The sequence below is a fragment of the Mauremys reevesii genome, linkage group 1 (assembly GCF_016161935.1).
Source record: "Mauremys reevesii isolate NIE-2019 linkage group 1, ASM1616193v1, whole genome shotgun sequence".
NCBI lineage: Eukaryota > Metazoa > Chordata > Testudines > Geoemydidae > Mauremys > Mauremys reevesii.
The window spans coordinates 233,229,051-233,248,642 of NC_052623.1; the positions used below are offsets into that span (position 1 = coordinate 233,229,051).

Genomic DNA, 19,592 nt, shown 5'->3' on the forward strand with positions numbered 1-19,592 from the left:
AATGGCAGGGAAATGACTAAATGAGATATACCCAGTGACCAACACCCACATGCTGCAGAGGAAGACATAAAACCAGGTCACTGCCAACCTGACCTGGGGGACAATTCCTTCCCAGTCCATGTATGGTTAGACCCAGAGGCGAATTAGGGTTTTGTGGGGCCCTGGGTCAGAGCAAGTGGGGCCCCCTCCCTACCCCTTCTGCCTGCAGTCCCCTCCCTACCCCTTCTGCCTGCAGTCCCCTCCTGCCCCACCTCGGGGGCTCCTGCCAGGGAAATGGGGTCGGAGCACCAAGGCTTGCCCCCTCGCCCTTCCTTCCGGACAGCGGAGTCTTCCCCCATTCCCCAGCAGGAGTGCCGGGCGGGCAGTGCGGGGCAAGCCCCTGTGCCCTGACCCTGCTCCCTGGCAGGAGTACTGGGCAGACAAGCACAGCGGGTCGCGGCGTGGAGGGGGTTCCCATTTTTCTGGGGGCCCCCAATTGGCTGGGGCCCCTGGGCACAGGCCCCTTGGCTCAGTGGCTAATCCGCCACTGCTTAGACCCTGACCATGTGAGCAAGAACAAGCCAACCAAGCACATGAGAGAGAGAATGCTCGGTGCCACCTCAGAGCCCTGGCCCACCCTGCCCAGTATCCCATCTCCAGCCATGGTCATCCTGGAGGCTTCAGAGGACGGAGATCAAAAAATAAAATAAAATGCTATAAAAATGTTAAGTATGACTAGTGCTACCATTCCCTTACTACTACCCCTCTTTCTCTCCAGCTTACCAGTGCTCAGAGGAACGATGCAGGCCCAGGGCTTGGCTCTTGAACTAGAGAGCACAAACCTTGCAGAGCTGTTCCATGGAGATGGCTGGGGAAATGTGTGCTAAGTAGCATCAAGCTAATTGTGTTGAAGGTCCTGAGACTGGAACTGAACCCTCTCCATTCAAAACAACAGCTCTAAAGCAGGATGGTTAAGGATTCCTATCTTCACAGTCTGGTGACAGACACAGACAGATGGCTCTGTGGCATGCTCACCTACCTGGAAACAAGCATGCAGCACTGCAAGTGAGCTGGGACAGCTGTAAACTTGCCTGTTCTTGACAAGTGTCACCTGGATTGTAACCATAACAGGACCAGAGCTACTGCAGCTGGCAGGGATTGTCCCCTCCCTTAATGGAAAGCTGATCCTGAAAGTGGGGGCCCAGAAACACCAGCTATTAGGCAGGAATAGCATGTTAATGAGTACCTCAGAAATCTTGTGGGGAGGAATTCTAGAGTGGGGAGTGAGGGGACTAGCATGCGTTACCCAAACAAGCCTTGCACATCATAAAAAAATGTTGTAAAACTGTCTTTAATTATAATCTTAAGATGTAGAAGTTCCCCACAGTCCTGGCAGAAATCTAGCAGCTGTAGAATAACAGCAAAGGCCAACTGCCTGAAATTCAAGAAGAGGCTCACAGACCTTTTGCAATGGGACATGGGACATGGGACTAAAGGAAAGCGCGGAGGGCAACTGAATTCCTTTCACCACTGAACACAAGTACAGGGTGTGCTTTGTGAACACAGTCTACTTGTGAGCCCCGTGTGCACCATGCATGATGCATTTTTCTGTACAAGTGCTAGAGAAATTGAGAGGTAGAATTCTGCAGATCACACAGGTAATACCAGCTTTAATATCTGCCCAAGGGCTTACTCTGCTCCCTATGACAAGCTCTTAATTTCTCACTAAGAGTATTGACTGTGTGAAGACCCTGCAAACTGGTCTATAGGGCTACCCTATCATATAATAAAATAATAATAAATAGATCAAATTGTTTTTCTAATGCAGCCTATGGAGACTCTGTGAGAAACGTATTGATTGGAAAATGCTCGAGTAGAACGATGAGGCTCTAAGCTCTGGTACAGGGAAATAAATCTTTCCAGCTCCCCACACCCAGTGCCAAATGCAGCTTCCTGGAAGCAGCTATGGCCCTTTCTGGAACTGAAGTGAAAATCCCATGTTCCATCACCTCTACTGACCTGCTGACATTACACATGGTTTGCATTTGCTGATCAAATGCACAAGCAGGACTCTAAATTAGCTTGCCAGCCTGAGATAGCTTACTGATTAATGAGAGCGGATGAAGTCACTAATAAAAAAAAACAACCTTGAAATGTGGTGGGGTAGAAGAAGGGAGGAGAGAGCGAGACAGAGGCAGGGGCTGGGGCAGACAGGCCAAACGCTCCAAATTTATACAAGGGAAAAGCTCCTTCTCCTTCCAGAGCTGAACTTTTCTTCACAGATGTAGATTAGCAGCTGAGGAAACCCACTTACAAAATTACTACAGAACTGCTTACCACTCTTCCAAATAAAATACCAGAGTAATCACCCCAAAATAATGCAAGCCAAATCCTGAAGCCCTTACTCAGGGCTGGATTCTGATATCACTTATGACGGTGAGTGTAAAGCTGGAGTAACTTACCGTAGTCAATGGCGTTACACCGTTATAACTGACATCAGTATTTGACCCACAGTTTTTATTCCTTCTACTAACTTCATTGGGAGTTTGCCTATGTCAGGACTGAGTAAAACCAGTGTAAAAAGTGCATCTGAGGACTTAGCCCTGCAGTAGCAATACTACTATTGTAAGCTGCAGCATTTTGGATCATTCTTGAAGAATACTATAGCACTCTGAGAAAGCATGGAAATTAATGAATTACAGCAATGATTTTATCTTCCGTTAGCTTTATTTAACACTCACTATGTGTTTGGGAAGATAGTCAGACCCACCCACAGCACTATTTGTCATGTATGGATTTCTCTCTCTGTTGTCTCTAAACTGCATGTGTCTATAAGTTTTACCTTAGCACAATGCTGTCATCATCACCAGCATTGTCATTCACAGTGACATACCAATGTCTTATGTACTAAAGTAGCCACGACAGATGTTCAGGATTCTGCCTGGGGCAATTACCGATAGGAGGAGCTAGCAGTCACAGCAGTAAGTGAAAGGACCTACTAATGTTCTAGAAACTCATTAAAGAAGCCTCATCAAACACTTTTTAAAAGTCCTTTTTATCCCCTCCAGCTCCCTTTTCTTCCCTGTGCACTGTTTGCAAAGCCCTCTTAGGCCATGTCTACACTACCACTTATGTTGGCAAAACTTAGGTCGCACAAGGGTGTGGAAAAAAACACCCCCCCCCGAGCAACATAAATTTCGCCAGCATAAGTGGGGCTGTGCACAGCGCTATGTCGGCAGGAGAGCTTCTCCCGTCGGCACAGAGCAGCTACACGAGAGATCTTACCGTGGCACAGCTGCATCGGTACAGCTGTGCCGCTGTAAGGTCTCTAGTGTAGACATGCCTTAGAAGCCTGAAAATACCATTTCTTCCGGGGAGGATTAAGGCAGGATCCTTGCATGTGGACACCACATTCAGTGAAGGCCCTAATGCAGCAGTGGCCAGTGAGCTGAGGAAAACACAGCACAGCCAATTCCTGCCAGTCACCCTCTCCCTCCCCGCTGTGGGGGCAATACCCAGGGAAGGAGGAAATTTGCTTGGGTCCATGTGACCTATCAGTCATTCACGTTGTGTCACAATGTGACTGTAAATAAGGACGGCAGGGGGTCATGTGACTTTTACTTGGGCAGTATGTGCAGCTGTCTAGGGGATGGGGATGGGTGAAAGTTTGGTTGGATCTGGTCCCAGTTACAGTCTTAATCCACGGCTGACTCCTTCCCAACTGATTCTGGCTGCTTTCCATGGAGCACACTTTGCTTTCCCCATTCCCCCTTCCAAAGGAGCCAAAATAAATGTCTTCTGTGGCTTGTTTCCTTGCTTGTGCACCAATATATCCTAAATAACACTAGGAGAGCTCTGGGAATAATGTTCATTAACTAATTGCTTAGACCCAGCAAGCAATAGCAGCACACACTTTTGCAGGTAGGGGTAGGGGAGGTTGTCCTACAGGAAGTTTGTACTTTTAAACTTCTCAGCAATTTTATTTTTAAGTCATGCAATTTTTTAAGCTAGGTCAAATGTTAGGCTTAAACTACATTGTGTTACTGTTTCCCTTTGAGGCCTGGTCTACACTACAGAGTTCGGTCGATGTAAGGCAGCTTATGACGTTCGGTTGACGCAGTGCAGACACTGTGTTGCTTACATTTCCTGTTGCTGTCTTTGACAGCCAGAGCCCCACCATGCAGGGCTGACAGCTGGAGCCCTGCCACCCCAGAACTTGCTCATTTCTCTAACTCCTCTTCCTCCTTTCTCCTTTCCCCCACCTGTTTGTTTCATCCATCTGGAGTATGTTATTGTAAAACAAGGGCTGTACATTTGTTGGGGGCAGGGACTATCTCTCACATATGTACTTGCTTAGCACAGTGGGCCCCGATCTCAGATTGGGGCCTCTAAGAGCTATTAAAATACAAATAATAATGAATAAATAAATAAATAAACTGATCAGCATAGTCCGAACTCATGCCCTGTCCCTGTCCCAGTCCCCTGCCTACCCTCCAATCATTTAACAGAACTCCTTCCCATTGTAAAGATCTTATTCCAGCTCAGAGGAGGTAGAATGGTGGTGGAATCAGAAGTTCTGGCTTCATGTTGCCATTCAAACAACACATCAGAGGGATCTAAAAGTCAAGGAAAATGTCACCTTTATAATGAATCAGCTTGCTGGAATTAAGATGACACTTTCGGCAATTTATCCCTAGACCTGTCATCCTTTTGGTCACGGTGATCTTTCCAGCGGCTGCAAACACAAAGGAGATCTCAGTGCTTAGAAAGAGGCACCAGGAAGTGATTTTCATAATTCTGAATTGGGAGGAAGTTTTCAAGCCTTACACTTTCATAATCTGGCAAAGTGCCAGCTGTGGCCTATTGGGATGTTGCAAACCCCCTGTCTAAGGAGCTGCCGTCTTTTCCCAAGGATATTTCTTTCTCAAAAGCCCAGATCATGGTGAAAAGTTCCTTGGGTCCCTTTGTTTCAAGGAATTTTGGCTAGATTTTCTGTTCTTAACTCAGCTGTGACTGTGAAAAAAAAATACATCACCATATTTTCCAGGCTGTTTCCATGGAACATGAAACTGATTTTGTCACAGAAGAGTCCACTGTGAGACAACAAGAAGTTTGCTCACTTCCTCAGCATCTGGGGTCCTATAATTCTGAGTCATGGCCACATTCGCTCTGCTACTGTAAAAGCAGAACTTGGCAAGGCAGCCAAGTTCATGGCTCAGTTTGCCTGGAAATATTAACTAATGCAGTGCACAGAAGGTTTCACTTACGGTCAGGGTGAAGACATGGAGCACACTTGACCCAAAGGGTTTTTTCATTGCAGGACTTGTTTCTATGTTCCAGCCCTTTCCTGCTGGATTACTGATCCAGGGGGCTGTAAAAGCCTGCCACACCGGATCAATATATGAGTTCCTCTCTCTCCTTTATGCAAAGGCCAGCCCTCAGTTGACATTAAGCGTTAACCCCTTGGGTACCATTCTGCAAACGGTGTGAACTGTGAGTCCAGGGATTCCACTATGGCTCAGCTTTCTAACAGTACACATATCCTGAGATACAAAGGGGAAAGAGCCATTGCTAACATGATGCAAAACATTCTTCACTCCAACATGCCTCAAGCCCAACTGCCAAGTGGGTAAAAGGTCTAGTCTCCGCCTAGTTTCTCAGGGGCTCCTGACTGAACCAAATTCCCATTGCTTTGATTAGCCAGCAATTGCTACTCCAAGGAGGCACTGCCTAAGGGCGTGGTCAGGGGCTCAAAATAACCTCTGACTACACTAGACAAGGCCTTTCCTCACGTGGCATTACAATGGGACTGCAGAGACGCATTTCAAACTGCCTCCTAATCTGATATACTCAGTGAAGAAGTAATTCAGCCACATTTCTATTGGGCGGGGACACTTGTCCCAAGCCTCTAAGTGGGACGACAGGAAGGATTAAACTAAAAGCCAAACTCCAACCACTCATTGCGTTATTCCAGCACCACCAGTAGTCTGATCTTGCTGCTGTCACTGAGAGGCAGACCCAAGAGGCTTGCTCCCAGGACCAAAAAGATTAATATGAATTTTTCCCCCAAGACAACGACATAATATCCATATCAGCAAATAATTCACAAAATACATTTTCAGCCTAGGATCAAGCTATGAACCAAAAGCAAAAAACAGAAGACCTAGCTAATCCACAAAAAACACAAACGCTTTTCAGACTAGTTATAAGGTTACCGGGTTGTGAGTGAGGTTGCAAATTATTAAGATTTTATTACTTGTATTTATTATTTATATTACAGTGCCGCCTAAGGGCTTTAACTGAGATTTGGGCCCCATTGTGCCAGGCACTGTAAAATTGAGTGTAAGAGACAATCTATGCCCTGATGAGATTACAATCAAAACTAGCAAGGCAAACAAATGGTCTGGGGGAAAGGATCTCACATACAAGCAGAGTGAAAAATATGATGGTATGCAAAGCACACTAAGGCCCATTTACTAGCATCCTGTGTTGTCAGATGTGATTGCAACTAAACTACTATAGGTGGCCAAAAATGGAGAAAAAAAAATTGTGAAAATGTACTTGAAATTTTTTCCCCATGTTTTTTCATCATCAAATTTTTGATGAAAATGTTAATAAAAATTAGCTTGGCTCATTTTGGCAAATTTCAACCAACTCTATAAACTATACTTGTCAAAATAAACAAGGCACATTGCGTGATGCAGGAACCCAGATTTATAAGCATATTTGCTCACCCACCAGCTTTTTCACAAAACTCAGTAATCCACATCAGGCTGCACTCATGAATGCAAATGAGTGAGTTTCAAGTTTTATTATTAAGTCATATTTCTCACATTCTTCAAATCATCCAAACCTGCTTGCTCCACATTCACTCAAAATTGCTCCCAAATTACCTATATCTGAATCTAAAAACAAGTTGTACAAAAGGAAACGTCTGAAAAAAAAACACCATTTGGGTCCGCTCGTCCCACATTGTAGCACTTGCCTGGATTTGGATATCCCTGCTCCAGTGTCATTTGCTCTTGCAGCCAGTATAGCTCCATCAACAAAGAATGCTACGTCACAAGTTAAGCAGCCCTGGAAGCTACTTTTGCCAACAGTTGCTGACAGCAAGAGCAACTTTTGAAAATGCAGAGTGGAGTATGGAAAAAAAGAAGAGACACAAGGTCAATTTCAGACTTGCATGGAGTTGCCTCACTCTCTCACACACTTCTCCACTCCTATCCTGTGGGCCAAAGTGTGTGTGTGTGTGTGTGTGTGTGTGTGTGTGTGTGTGTGTGAGAGAGAGAGAGAGGAGGGGAGGGGAGGGGAAAATGAGAGACATATAAATGGGGAGGGAGGAAATGATAGTCATTTACACACAGTGGGGAGGGAGGGGACGAGAGAGGAGGAGGAACTAGATTTTGAGGAGAGGATACCTTCTGACCCTGCTTCTCAGGGTGCTCTGACTGTGCTGTTCCTCATCAGTTTCAGGTTCTACATGTTGGAAGCTAAGCTAATGTATTATACAGGGCACAGAATCAATGCAAAGCTACTTGAAATTGAAGTCCGTTCCCTTTTTGCTAAGAACTTGCAAACGGGAGGCCATCTCCATGGAAAATGTTTTTTGGTTATGTAAATTTTTTCAAGTGATAGGGACCCTCTAGCTTTGCATGGACAACATGCACAAAGCTGCAGTTATGGACGATGCTGTGAATCCGAAAGCAGAGGTTTCATCAACAATTTCACACAAAATGACATTTTGAGGTGTGGAGAGGGTGCAAAGCGGCAAAAAAAAAAAATTCCCCAGGAAATGCTGCAAATCGCAAGTTATAAATCAGATCCAGCTCTGGTAGGTAATAAACCTGAAGCACACAGACTTCCCCTAGGTCAGATTGGCAGTGACCGTGGCAGGTTTTCATCTCCCTCTGCAGCACACGGGTGCAGCTCACTTGCCAGGATTATCTGGGCATATCTCACTTAATCACTTTCCTGTCATTGCTGTGGCCTCCGCAGGGCCGCCCAGAGGATTCCGGGGGCCTGGGGTCTTCAGCGGCGGGGGGGGCCTTCGGTTCCGGGACCCGCCGCCGAAGTGCCCCGAAGACCCGCGGCGGGGGGCACTTCAGCGGCGGGCCCCGGAACGGAAGGACCCCCCGCCGCCGAATTACCGCCGAAGACCGAGCTGAACTGCAGCGGTGGGTCCCGCTCCATCTTCAGCGGTAATTCGCTGGCGGGGGGGTCGTTCCGTCCTGGAGTGGAAGGACCCCCGCCAGCGAAGACCGGGAGCGAAGAAGTTCCTGCGCCCGGCCCCGCAAGAGTTTTCCGGGCCCCCCAGAGCGAGTGAGGGACCCCGCTCCAGGGGCCCCGTAAAACTCTCGTGGGGGCACCTGTGGGGCTCGGGGCCTCGGGCAAATTGCCCCTCTTGCCCCCCCCTCTGGGTGGCCCTGGGCCTCCGCACTGATGCACCTCGGTCCCTCCTATTCTCTGCCTGTAGCACATAAGTAGTCTAGTATCCTGGGGGGTGTGGTGCTTTGGTCTAATTTTAGTTGTTGCGTTGAGTGTGCTGGGAGGTGTTGGTGATCTGGTGGTCTTTTCTGGCCTTAAATTCTATGACTCTGTAATTTAAATACCATATATACATTATATACATGCAGACATAACCCCTCATTTGTGACACCACAGGTAGTTTCTGAAGAAATGAGTGCAACATCAGAAAAAATAGAAACCCTCATGCGCACAAGCCGAAAGCTCCTGCACTCTAACTAATGGAGGTTAGGAAGAAAGTTTTGTTGTGGCAGGTTATTCTATAATTGTCTACAGGAGGGTTTCTTATACTTGCTTCTAAAACAGCTGGTATTGGCCACTGGCTTGATCAAATATATCAATTGTTCTGTTCCTAAACAGAGCTTTATTTGACAGAGTAGCAGTAGTGCAGGGGACTGGACTAGATGACCTCTCGAGGTCCCTTCCAGTCCTATGACTCTAATTAACACTCCAAAAGGCCACTGTGACAATCTTTAAACAGCAGATTGTTTTGTTACTGCCTCATTTGGAACTTCTTCTGAATTTCTTTCCTCCTCCCCCACTGAGGTCTGTGTGTGTAAAGAGGAGATTTCTCTTGTCTGATCAGCCTCACCCTTATTCATTTAGTGCTGTCACAGTCATGCTTTTGCAACTCTGCTGACGGAATCAGGTAGGAGGTGGAGGAGGAGGACGTTGGTTTGGTAAGAGGAATCTTTTGTCTGTACGCAAAAACCTTGATGGAATTGTCTATGACGTAGAAAGAGAGCAGGGGGTGTTTCATAACTAAATAGTACAACTTTGTCTCCCCCTAGATTGCGGCTGTGGTTTGTAAGAAATGAAGATGCTGTTTCCATAGCAATGAGGGGGTGTGAGGAGAGGAGAGAAATCCAGAAAAGAAGTGATACAGAAGCAAAAGTAACTCAAAGGGCCAGATTCAGTGCTGGCTAAACCCCAATGTCTTGCCCACCGAAGTTAATAGCGTTGCATCACTGAGGGCAAATCAGCACAGAATTTAGTTCAATGTTTACTGCGATGCACCAGCATTTCTTGAGTCGTGGTTTGTAAAAATACACATATATCTTACCAGGTTCACAGGTTTTTTTGCTTGACAAGACAGCTGGGTGCAGAGTTGACCCTAACTGGGATTGAGAAGACATGGCTCCTCTAAGTCAAACTTTCTAGTTCTCCCTTTGGCTAAGCACTGAAATGCTGGCTGGCTGTGGGGGTGGGGACGGGATGAGCCTGCATCTTTGCATAACCTGTATCTGAGGGTATGGCTACACTTGAAACTCCAAAGCGCTGCCGCGGGAGCACTCCCGCAGCAGCGCTTTGAAGTGCGAGTGTGGTCGCGGCGCCAGCGCTGGGAGAGAGCTCTCCCAGCGCTGCAGCTACTCCACCTCCCCGTGGGGATTAGCTTACAGGGCTGGGAGCCAAGCTCCCAGTGCTGGGGCACTGTTTACACTGGCACTTTGCAGTGCTGTAACTTGCTGCGCTCGGGGAGGGGTGTGTTTTTTCACACCCCTGAGCGAGAAAGTTGCAACGCCGTAAAGCGTCAGTGTAGCCAAGGCCTCAGTGAGGTAGAGGAGGCTCCTTTAAGGCTCACAGAATTTGTTAGCAAGAAAAGGGCACCTCCTCCTCTGATCCATGACCACCTGTATATGCTGCCTACTCTCCTTTGAGTTGTGTCACGATACACACCCCAAACACAGTCAGGTGCTGTGCCACCACCTCCTCCTAGGGCTGACCCTGAGCTACCTACCACACCCATCCCCAAACCCTAATATGTGAGCCTTAGCCCTTTTCTACCTCTTCCTCATTGAGTAGAGATAAGGAGGTGCTAGTCCCGTTATACAAGGCGTTGGTGAGACCTCATTTGGAGTACTGTGTGCAGTTTTGGTCTCCCATGTTTACGAAGGATGAATTCAGGCTGGAACGGGTACAAAGAAGGGCCACTAGAATGATCCGAGGAATGGAAAGCCTGTCGTATGAAAGGAGACTTGAGGAGCTCGGTTTGTTTTCCTTAACCAAAAGAAGGTTGAGAGGAGATATGATTGCTCTCTTTAAATATATCAGAGGGATAAATACCAGGGAGGGAGAGGAATTATTTCAGCTCAGTACTAATGTGGACACGAGAACAAATGGATATAAATTGGCAGTCGGGAAGTTTAGGCTTGAAATTAGATGAAGGTTTCTAACCATCAGGGGAGTGAAATTCTGGAACAGCCTACCGAGGGAAACAGTGGGGGCGAAGGACCTCTCTGGCTTTAAGATTAAGCTTGATAAGTTTGTGGAGGGAATGGTTTGATAGGATAACGTGATTTAGTCAATAGGTCAATAACGTGCCACCACTGGTAATTAGTACCGAGGGTCAATGTTGGGATATTGAAAGTCTTTTTCCTGAGTGTCTGGCTGGAGAATCTTGCCCGCATGCTCGGGGTTCAGCTGATCGCCATATTTGGGGTCGGGAAGGAATTTTCCTCCAGGGCAGAGTGGCAGTGGCCCTGGAGGTTTTTCGCCTTCCTCCGCAGCATGGGGCAGGGGTCGCTTGCTGAAGGATTATCTGCTACTTGAAGTCTTTAAATCAGGATTTGGGGACTTCAACAGCTGAGTCCAGGGAGAGAATTATTTCAGGAGTGGGTGGGTCAGCTTTTGTGGCCTGCATCTTGCGAGAGGTCAGACTAGATGATCATAATGGTCCCTTCTGATCTTAAGTTCTATGATTCTATGATTCTATGACTCTCCTAGCCCCTACCCAAATCCTGACCCTCCACCTCCTTCCCTGGGCTAATCTCTCTCTTTCTGTCTGTGGGCATGTCTATATTGCCCTAGCGTTTGGTCAATGGGGGTGTGAACAGCAGTGCTCACCAACATGCTGCACGGTAACTGCCCTGTGTGGACGCTGCGGGTGCAAACTAAAAGCTTGCGAGTTCATTTGAATGGAATCCTGTTGGAAGATGACTATGTTAATCTGAACTAGGCACCTTTTCGTTTGTGACAGCAGCATACGCACAGGGGAGTTAAAGTGCAGTGTTTGGATGTGCACTGCTTTTCACACCCCTGGAGTCCGACCTGTGGGGCAACGTAGACAAGCCTTAAGTCTCTCTCCCTGTCTCTCCAGTGTGAGCAGCTGGGTTTCCTTCCTCTGTCCATTTTCAGGGTGCACAGCAGTGAATGAGAGCTCCAGCTTGACCATCTTGTGCCTCCTGGCTTACTCATGCCTCTGATACAACCACCCCTGGAACAGACTCTGAGCATACCTGGGACCTTCTGGGAATATTACTTAGGTACCCATCCCCCAGTTGTGCCCCCATCAACATACAGACAACTTGGGCATGACCAAATACTAGCTATGAAAATCCTCTGAGCACTCAGCTCTGGCCTGAGCCCATAGATGGGCTCGCCGGAGACAATTTATGCCAGCCCAAGCTTTTGAAAATTTTGGCATTAGGGCCTTATCCTGAGAGGTGCTGAGCATCTGGATCTCCCACTGAAATTAATGGGGACTGTGGGTGCTCAGCAGCACCTCTCAGAACCAGGCCCTGTGTTGCAAAGAAGAGCAACAAGATTTATCTGGGGAGAGGGAGGATTTTCTGATGAGGACCCTAGAACTGCTCATATTTATGGTAAAGCTGTTGATCTTCCACAGTCTTTCAGATGTACAGATATCATAACACTTTATAAATTGCACAGTGCTGTATAAATTATGCTTTAAAATTCTTCGTTTGGCATATCCTTCATGTAATATCGTTACATTTGGCAGTATGGGGGAAGACACCACAGAGGGGATCTAATCAAAAGTAGGTAAATATCTAGAGGAGAGGGATCAGCAGACAGACTAGGCTTACAAGCCTTTCAAGGGAACCTGGGCCTGCTTATCATTCTGAGACAAACAGAATGTCTTATGCTGAATTTTGCTTTTGTTTTTGTTCAAATCTGAAACATAAAACTGAGGCCATGTCTATGTAACCCACACACCTTCTGGGTGTGGTGTTCTGTCCCATCTAGTGGCACCGAGACCAAATGAGTCTGCTCTACAGCCTTAGCTAACAGCCAGTTGGCTTTTAGCTCATTTGGTAGAGGCTCATGCACTAAACTCCAGAGGCCCCAAATTCAATCCCGCCCGCTGATGACTGGGTCTGTCGGCATTACAAGTGGGGGCTTGTCTGGGATTTCAATTGGGAAGTCTCTGAAGCTCAGGATGCGCTTCCTCAGCTAGGGGAAGTATGTAACCCTCACACCTTCTGGGTGTGATGTTCTGTCCCATCTAGTGGCACCAAGACCACTTAGTGAGAGAGATAAAATGAGTCTGCTCTACAGCCTAAGCTAAGAGCTAGTTGGCTTTTAGCTCATGCACTAAGCTCCAGAGGTCCCAGGTTCGATCCCGCCCGCCAAAAGCACAACGAAGAAGAGAGGATATAGACCAGCTGGTAATCCCCTATACTCATCAGGATAGAGTGCTAGAAGGCATCCACGATGAAATGGGTCATCTTGGGACTGAGAGAACTATGGAATTAGCTAGAGACCAGTTTTATTGGCCTAGGATGACCAAAGCAGTAGAAAGAAAATGGTAAGATTGTGAGTGCTGTATTCAAAGAAAAGCTCGAGTGGAAAAAGCTGCTGAGCTTGTGAACATTAAAGTATATGCTCCTATGGAACTGGTTTGTATAGACTCTTTAACCTTAGAGCCAGATGCTTCCGGCACTAAGAATATTCTTGTGGTGACTGATCATTTCACTAAGTATGCTCAGGCTTATCCAACCAAGGATCAGACATTCAGAACTGTAGCAAATGTGCTCTGGGAGAATTTTATCTTCACTATGGTTTTCCCCAACGCATCCACAGTGATCAGGGTGCCAGCTTTGAATCGGAATTGATTATTGAGTTAAGTAAGATCACTGGAGTAAAATCATGCACAACTCCTTATCACACCAGAGGAAATCCACTGGAGAGGTTTAATAGTATTCTACTAAATATGTTAGGCACTCTTGAAGAGCATAAGAAAACCAACTGGAGGAAGTATATTAAGCCATTAGTTCATGCATATAACTGTACCAGAAATGATACTACAGGACACTCCCCATATTTTTTGATGTTTGGGAGGCAACCTATATTACCTATTGATTTGTGTTTTGGGATTAAAGCCAGAGGACAACAAGAAGTGACTCATCAGGAATATGTAAGAGATTTACGATGCAGGCTTCGTTACGCATATAACATAGCTGGTAAAGAAAGTGAAAGGAGACAATTAACCAACAAATTAAGATGGGATGCCAAAATAATTCTGTCAACAATAGAACCAGGAGATAGGGTTCTAGTACGCAACCTGAGTCTTACAGGAAAGCAGAAGCTTGCAGATAGATGGGAGCCAGTAGGACATATGGTCCCTGAGCAACTAGAAGAAGATATCCCTGTCTACAAGGTTCAGGCAGAATCAGGAAATGGCCTTATCCGAATTCTTCATAGGGACATGCTAAGACTGTGTGGATATAGTCTGTTCATAAATAAATGGAGGATAATTAGTTAAAGACTCTGTAAGTGATAGACCTAGACATCCGAAGAAGTGGGAATTCACCCACGAAAGCTCATGCTGCAAAACGTCTGTTAGTCTATAAGGTGCCACAGGATTCTTTGTTGCTTTTACAGATCCAGACTAACACGGCTACCCCTCTGATACTTGAGACCTAGACAGAAAACCACTAAAGTGGTAATTCAGATGGAGGATGAAAATGAATCTGTACTTGATTCGACTCTGGAGTCTGATCTTAACCCACTGGCAAGAGAGTTTGATCCAAACCAAACTGTTCATTTTGAGGAAACTGAATTGGAAGAGAGACAAGATGTGGGAAATTCACAAAATGGCCTCCCCACGGAAAATGGTGTGAATTCTTCTGTTTCTCCGACCACACCAGAAATGCTGGTAGAATTAGAATTCGTACAGTTAAATATAAGGATTACGTTCTTGACTTCCCCACTATTCTAAAAACTACAGATTTGCAGTCGATACACACCTATTGTACATACCTATCCTTGTTACTTGACTGTGAAGAACAATGAAGGCAAGATATTGTGGATTGTGTCTCAGGTGCACCGCTGGGACATCAGTGATTTAAGCAGGGGAGAACGTAACCCATGTGCCTAATAGGGAGATATCCCTTTAAGAGACCCATTGGGGGATGTAGGAGTCAGTTGTGTCTGGGTCATTGTTGCTAGGCAGATTAAGCACTCCACATTCAGACGCTTCTGGAATTAGGTGTGGTAGTTTTGGGTATGCTCCAATAGGTTCCCTGTTGCTGGGGTCAGACTCCATGAAGGCAAGCAGTCAGGGCAGTTGCTTTGCAGAAGGCCATATGTAGGATGACCAGACAGCAAATGTGAAAAATTGGGATGGGCGTGGCATAGGCGCCGACTCCGTGGGTGCTCTGGGACTGGAACACCCATGAGGAAAAATTGGTGGGTGCTTAGCACCCACCGGCAGTTCCCCCCCCGCCCCCTCACCCAGTTCATCTCTGCCTCCATTCTGCCTCTGCCTACTCCCCTGGGTGCACCGTGTGCCTGCTTTTTCCTCCTGGCTCCCAGCACTTGTGCTGCAAAACAAGCTGATTTGCGCTGCAAGCACTGGGAGGGAGTGGGGAGGAGGGGGAATGCTGCATGCTTGGGGAAGAGGCGGGGCTGGGGTGGGGATTTGGGGAAGGGGTCCAATAAGGGCAGGGAGGGGCGGAGTTGGGGCGGGGACTTTGGGGAAGGGGTGGGGAAAAGGTGGAGTCAGGGCAGGGCCCGGGACGGGGGGCACAAGCATGTGCCAGGGAAAGTTGGCGCCTATAGGGGGTGGGGGGTTATAAGAGCCTATAAAAGACCCAAAAATTGGGACTGTCCCTATAAAATCAGGACATCTGGTCACCCTAGCCATATGCCCTGTGTGAGTTGGGAGAAGCTGCCCAGGAGCAGAAAGCAGGCAGCAGGCTGTTGTCCCTAACTCTGAAGCATTTTGCAGCAGGGTTTTCTTTACATATATACACTTAACTGAGTGGTTGGTTAATCAGTTAGCTGACTGGCTAGCAGTGCATGGATTCCAAATGAAGATTCCTACAAGCAAGTGGAGGGAAGATGTTTAAGACTCAGCAGACTTTATAGATTTGGTGATCAAAGCCTCTAACTGAGACTTAGGTGAACAAAACCTATGCTTTTGGGAACCAGGGACGCCCAGAAGGGGGGGCAATTTGCCGCAGGCCCCTCACGAGCCCTGGCCTGGCAGTAGTCCGGGTCTTTGGTGGCATTTCGATGTCGGGGGGCCCTTCAGTGCTGCCGAAGATATGGAGTGACTGAAGGGCCCCCCGCCACCAAAATGCCGCTGAAGACCCGAACTGCCGCTGGGTGAGTACAAGCGCCACAGCTCCCCTGCTTTGCCCCAGGCCCTCTGAATCCTCTGAGCGGCCCTGTTGGGAACTCTCACTTTCTTCTCACTGTATTTTCTTTATTTATGTTTATGTATAACTGTGAAGGTAATGTCTGTGGATTATAAAATAGCCATGGTCATGCTGTAAAAATTAGATTATTATTTGTTTCTTTATCATAAGATTTTATAAAGTTATTTAATTAAATTCATTTCTTTAGTTCCTTTTGGGACTTGAATGTAGGGAGGTTCACCCTGTGCAATCCTTGCTGAAAAGCCTTAGAGACTGAACTCTGGGTCTCCCAGCTACTTTCTATGGGAGGTTTTTCTTGTTTGTTTGTTTGTTTTTGTTAAAGGCACTGGAGATGGAAAATGAAGTGAACTCTAGCCCACCCAAAGGTTACATCTACACTACGGCTGCTTCAGTGGCACAGCTGCAGTGCTGCCACTGTAGCGCCATAATGTAGATGCTTCTTACATAGACAGAAGAGGTTTTTTCGTCACTGTAGGTAATCCACTTCCCCAAGTGGTGGTAGCTAGATTGACAGAAGACTTCATTTGTCCGTCCAGCCACATCTTCACTGGAGGTTAGGTCAATTTAACTACAGCTTAGGGGTGTGAATATTTCACACTTCTGAGCAATGATAGCTAGGTCAATCTAAATTTTAGGTCTAAGAAGGGAGAAATTAACCAAGGAGCAGTGAAACCTAAAACTTTTTTGTGCCAATACCTCTTAATTAAAACCACTGATGTTCTCCCAGCTCTGATTAGCTAAGCCTTACACTGTAATATACCAGAAGCGTCTTGCGGGTGTTAGCCTAGTTCAGGGCTCATTTAACATCCCAGCCAACCTTTTAATAGGGCATAAAGAAGGAGAGGATTTTTTTAATCTGCTTTCACGGCGTGGTTGCCAGCATCGCAGGCTAAAGCTACATCTGTACCAAGACAATGAGCCCAAGAAGACGGAGCTGAGTATATCCACAGCTGCTATTTCTTAATTGGCAGACACAATGTAGAAGCCTTTCGTTACATTGATAAGGTCATTTGCATAACTCTACCCATGTGGCTTTGCATATATTTTCCCCCCATTAGATTCTTTTTTCTTCTCTCTCTTTGCAGTTCATCACATTCCATATATTTAACCAGGTGTCAGACAAGTCCAGGCGAAACTTAACCTACAACTCAGGGGTCCCCAATGTGGTGTCCGCGGGCGCCGCGTCCTGCCTGGCAGTGGAGCATCTGCCAAAATGCCATCGAATTTCTGCGGCATTTCGGTGGCGACGCCTCTCGATGATGCCGCTTGCCACTGACAAGCGGCATCATCGAGAGGCGTCGCCCCTGAATTTCTGTGGAATTTCGGCAGCGACGCCTCTCGATGATGCCACTTGCCGCCGACAAGTGACGTCATCGAGAGGCGTCGCCGCCAAAATGCCACAGAAATTCGGGGGTGACGCCTCTCGATGACGCCGCTTGCCACCGACAAGTGACGTCATCGAGAGGTGTCGCCGCTGAAATGCCACAGAAATTCGGCGGCATTTCGGTGGGTGCCCCACCGCCGCCACAGTCCTTCGTCTGGTGCCTGCCAGATGGAAAGGTTGGGGACCACTGCTACAACTAATCCCAACATTCACTCACTCACAGTTATATGTTTATTGATATTTTTTTAAAAGCCAATAATCTAGGTATTCCTAATTGTTCAATGCTAATAAACTGGAGTCCTCTGAATGGAAAAAAAAACCAACGTTGCTTGGGTTTAAGTGATTTTATGAAAATCAGCTATTAGTAAAAATGTTTTCAGGGGTGGTTGTTTTAAATTCAGTCAAAATAGTCTTATTGTGGGAACACCAGAAAATGAAAGTGACTCTAAACAAAAGTGAAAGGGATACACATATTTTCATTGTCAAATTGAAAGAAATGCAAAATGCAAGACAAGCCACATTGATAGTAAAAAGGAAAGAGAATTTTTAAATTGATCCGTTTCGGTAATTATGATCTTACAGGCTAGATCATGCAACCCTTATGCTAGTTTAGTGAGCATTTACTCAGACAAATAGTCCCACTGATTTTAATGGACTCCTTGCTTGGGTAAAGCCAGTGTTAGAAGGCTTTCCCTTCACCCTCCCACTTTCCTGGTTCTTGTCACGCAGCCAGCAGGCAGCAAATGACCAGAAGTCCGAAGTGCAGACAATGCGATGTTTATTGGGGTTGGTTTCTGATGCCGCAGAGTGTTTACCCCGTGTCCCCCTTCCCAGCCCTGACGCCGCAGAGCCTTGCCTGTGTCCCTGTTCCCCGTTCCCTATTCCCGTTCCCCTGCCTTAGCAAAGCATGATTCCAATTTCCCTTCCCCCCACTTCCTGTTTGACCCCAGTTTATATAGTAATATTCTAAGTTATACCTTAACCAATCACTTTACTGAAATTTAACTAACCAATCCTAACATATTGTAACATAATTCTCTAACCAATTATATCCCATTACCGTAATTAACTTACACCTAGCAATATTAATTATACAGCAGACAGAAACAGTTAGAGAACCAGACAGATTAACAATAGAAAAGTGGGGGCCATAAAGATAAAACAATAGAGAAATGAGGGTTTTGCAGCCACAACCATTGATAAATGATTTCTTGCCAGATAGGATGCTATCAAACTAAGTTTTCTTTAACCATCTTAAAATCTGTTTCTTTATCTGGTGGTGGTGGGCACTATCAGGACAGGACCGTCTTCCTAACAGCCCAATACCACCTTATTTCAATGTGACTGGTTTGGGATGTGAGGATGTGACTTATGAGGAGAGGCTTGATTTATGAGGAGAGGCTGAGGGAACTGGGATTGTTTAGTCTGCAGGAAGAATGAGGGGGGATTTGATAGCTGCTTTCCACTACCTGAAAGGGGGTTCCAAAGAGGATGGATCTAGACTGTTCTCAGTGGTAGCAGATGACAGAACAAGGAGTAGTGGTCTCAAATTGCAGGTGGGAAGGTTTAGGTTGGATATTAGGAAAAACTTTTTCACTAGGAGGATGGTGAAGCACTGGAATGGGTTTCCTAGGGTGGTGGTAGAATCTCCTTCCTTAGAGGTTTTTAAGGTCAGGCTTGACAAAGCCCTGGCTGGGATGATTTAGTTGGGAATTGGTCCTGCTTTGAGCAGGGGGTTGGACTAGATGACCTCCTGAGGTCCCTTCCAACCCTGATATTCTATGATTCTATGTGACTGTACGCTTCCCAGCCTGAATATTTATATTCTAACAACCAGTATGTGTAAGCATTAAACAATCTATCCTTCTGTTACTAAGGATTTTTTAATATATGATTTTTTAAATGATAGTGTCTTTAAGTCTAGCTGTTCTGTTCTGGAAATGATTGTGCTAAGATTTTCACACATTCAAAACTTCTCAATAAAAATACAAACCTCTTCCCCCCATTAATTATAGCAGCTTAAAAATGCAAAATGCCTATAAATAAATGAGAGTATTGGCTTGTTTTTAGAGATGAACAGAACACAGATATTTTCTTGGGTATAGCACCTAGCACAATGGGGCCCTGATCCATGATAGGGCCCTCTAGGTGCTACCACAATACAATAAAAAAGAAATCAAAATAAAATACAATAATCATCAGCATCATCTACCACAGTACTCGTATGGCTCTACATATCACAACTTTGGAGGAATCCATTTATTGTTCTTTTCCAGAACTCCTGACTTGTGAAAGCTGGACTT

General features: G+C 46.2%; 1 protein-coding gene across 6 annotated transcripts in view; it reads right to left on the reverse strand.

Moving 5' to 3' along the window:
* ETV6 (ETS variant transcription factor 6) overlaps nucleotides 1–19,592 on the reverse strand; it is a 189,485-nt gene that overhangs the window by 45,725 nt on the left and 124,168 nt on the right. Inside the window, exons 1-2 of one of the 6 annotated variants that reach the window (XM_039517770.1) lie at nucleotides 5,247–5,258; nucleotides 4,619–4,714 (exon numbers count right to left, since the gene is read on the reverse strand). The exons of the other annotated variants lie outside the window; for them this stretch is intronic. Coding sequence (XP_039373704.1) covers nucleotides 4,619–4,685 — 67 coding nt within the window. The 5' untranslated portion in view covers nucleotides 4,686–4,714; nucleotides 5,247–5,258. Of the gene's footprint in view, nucleotides 1–4,618; nucleotides 4,715–5,246; nucleotides 5,259–19,592 lie in introns of those variants that run through there. 6 annotated transcript variants of the gene reach the window in all.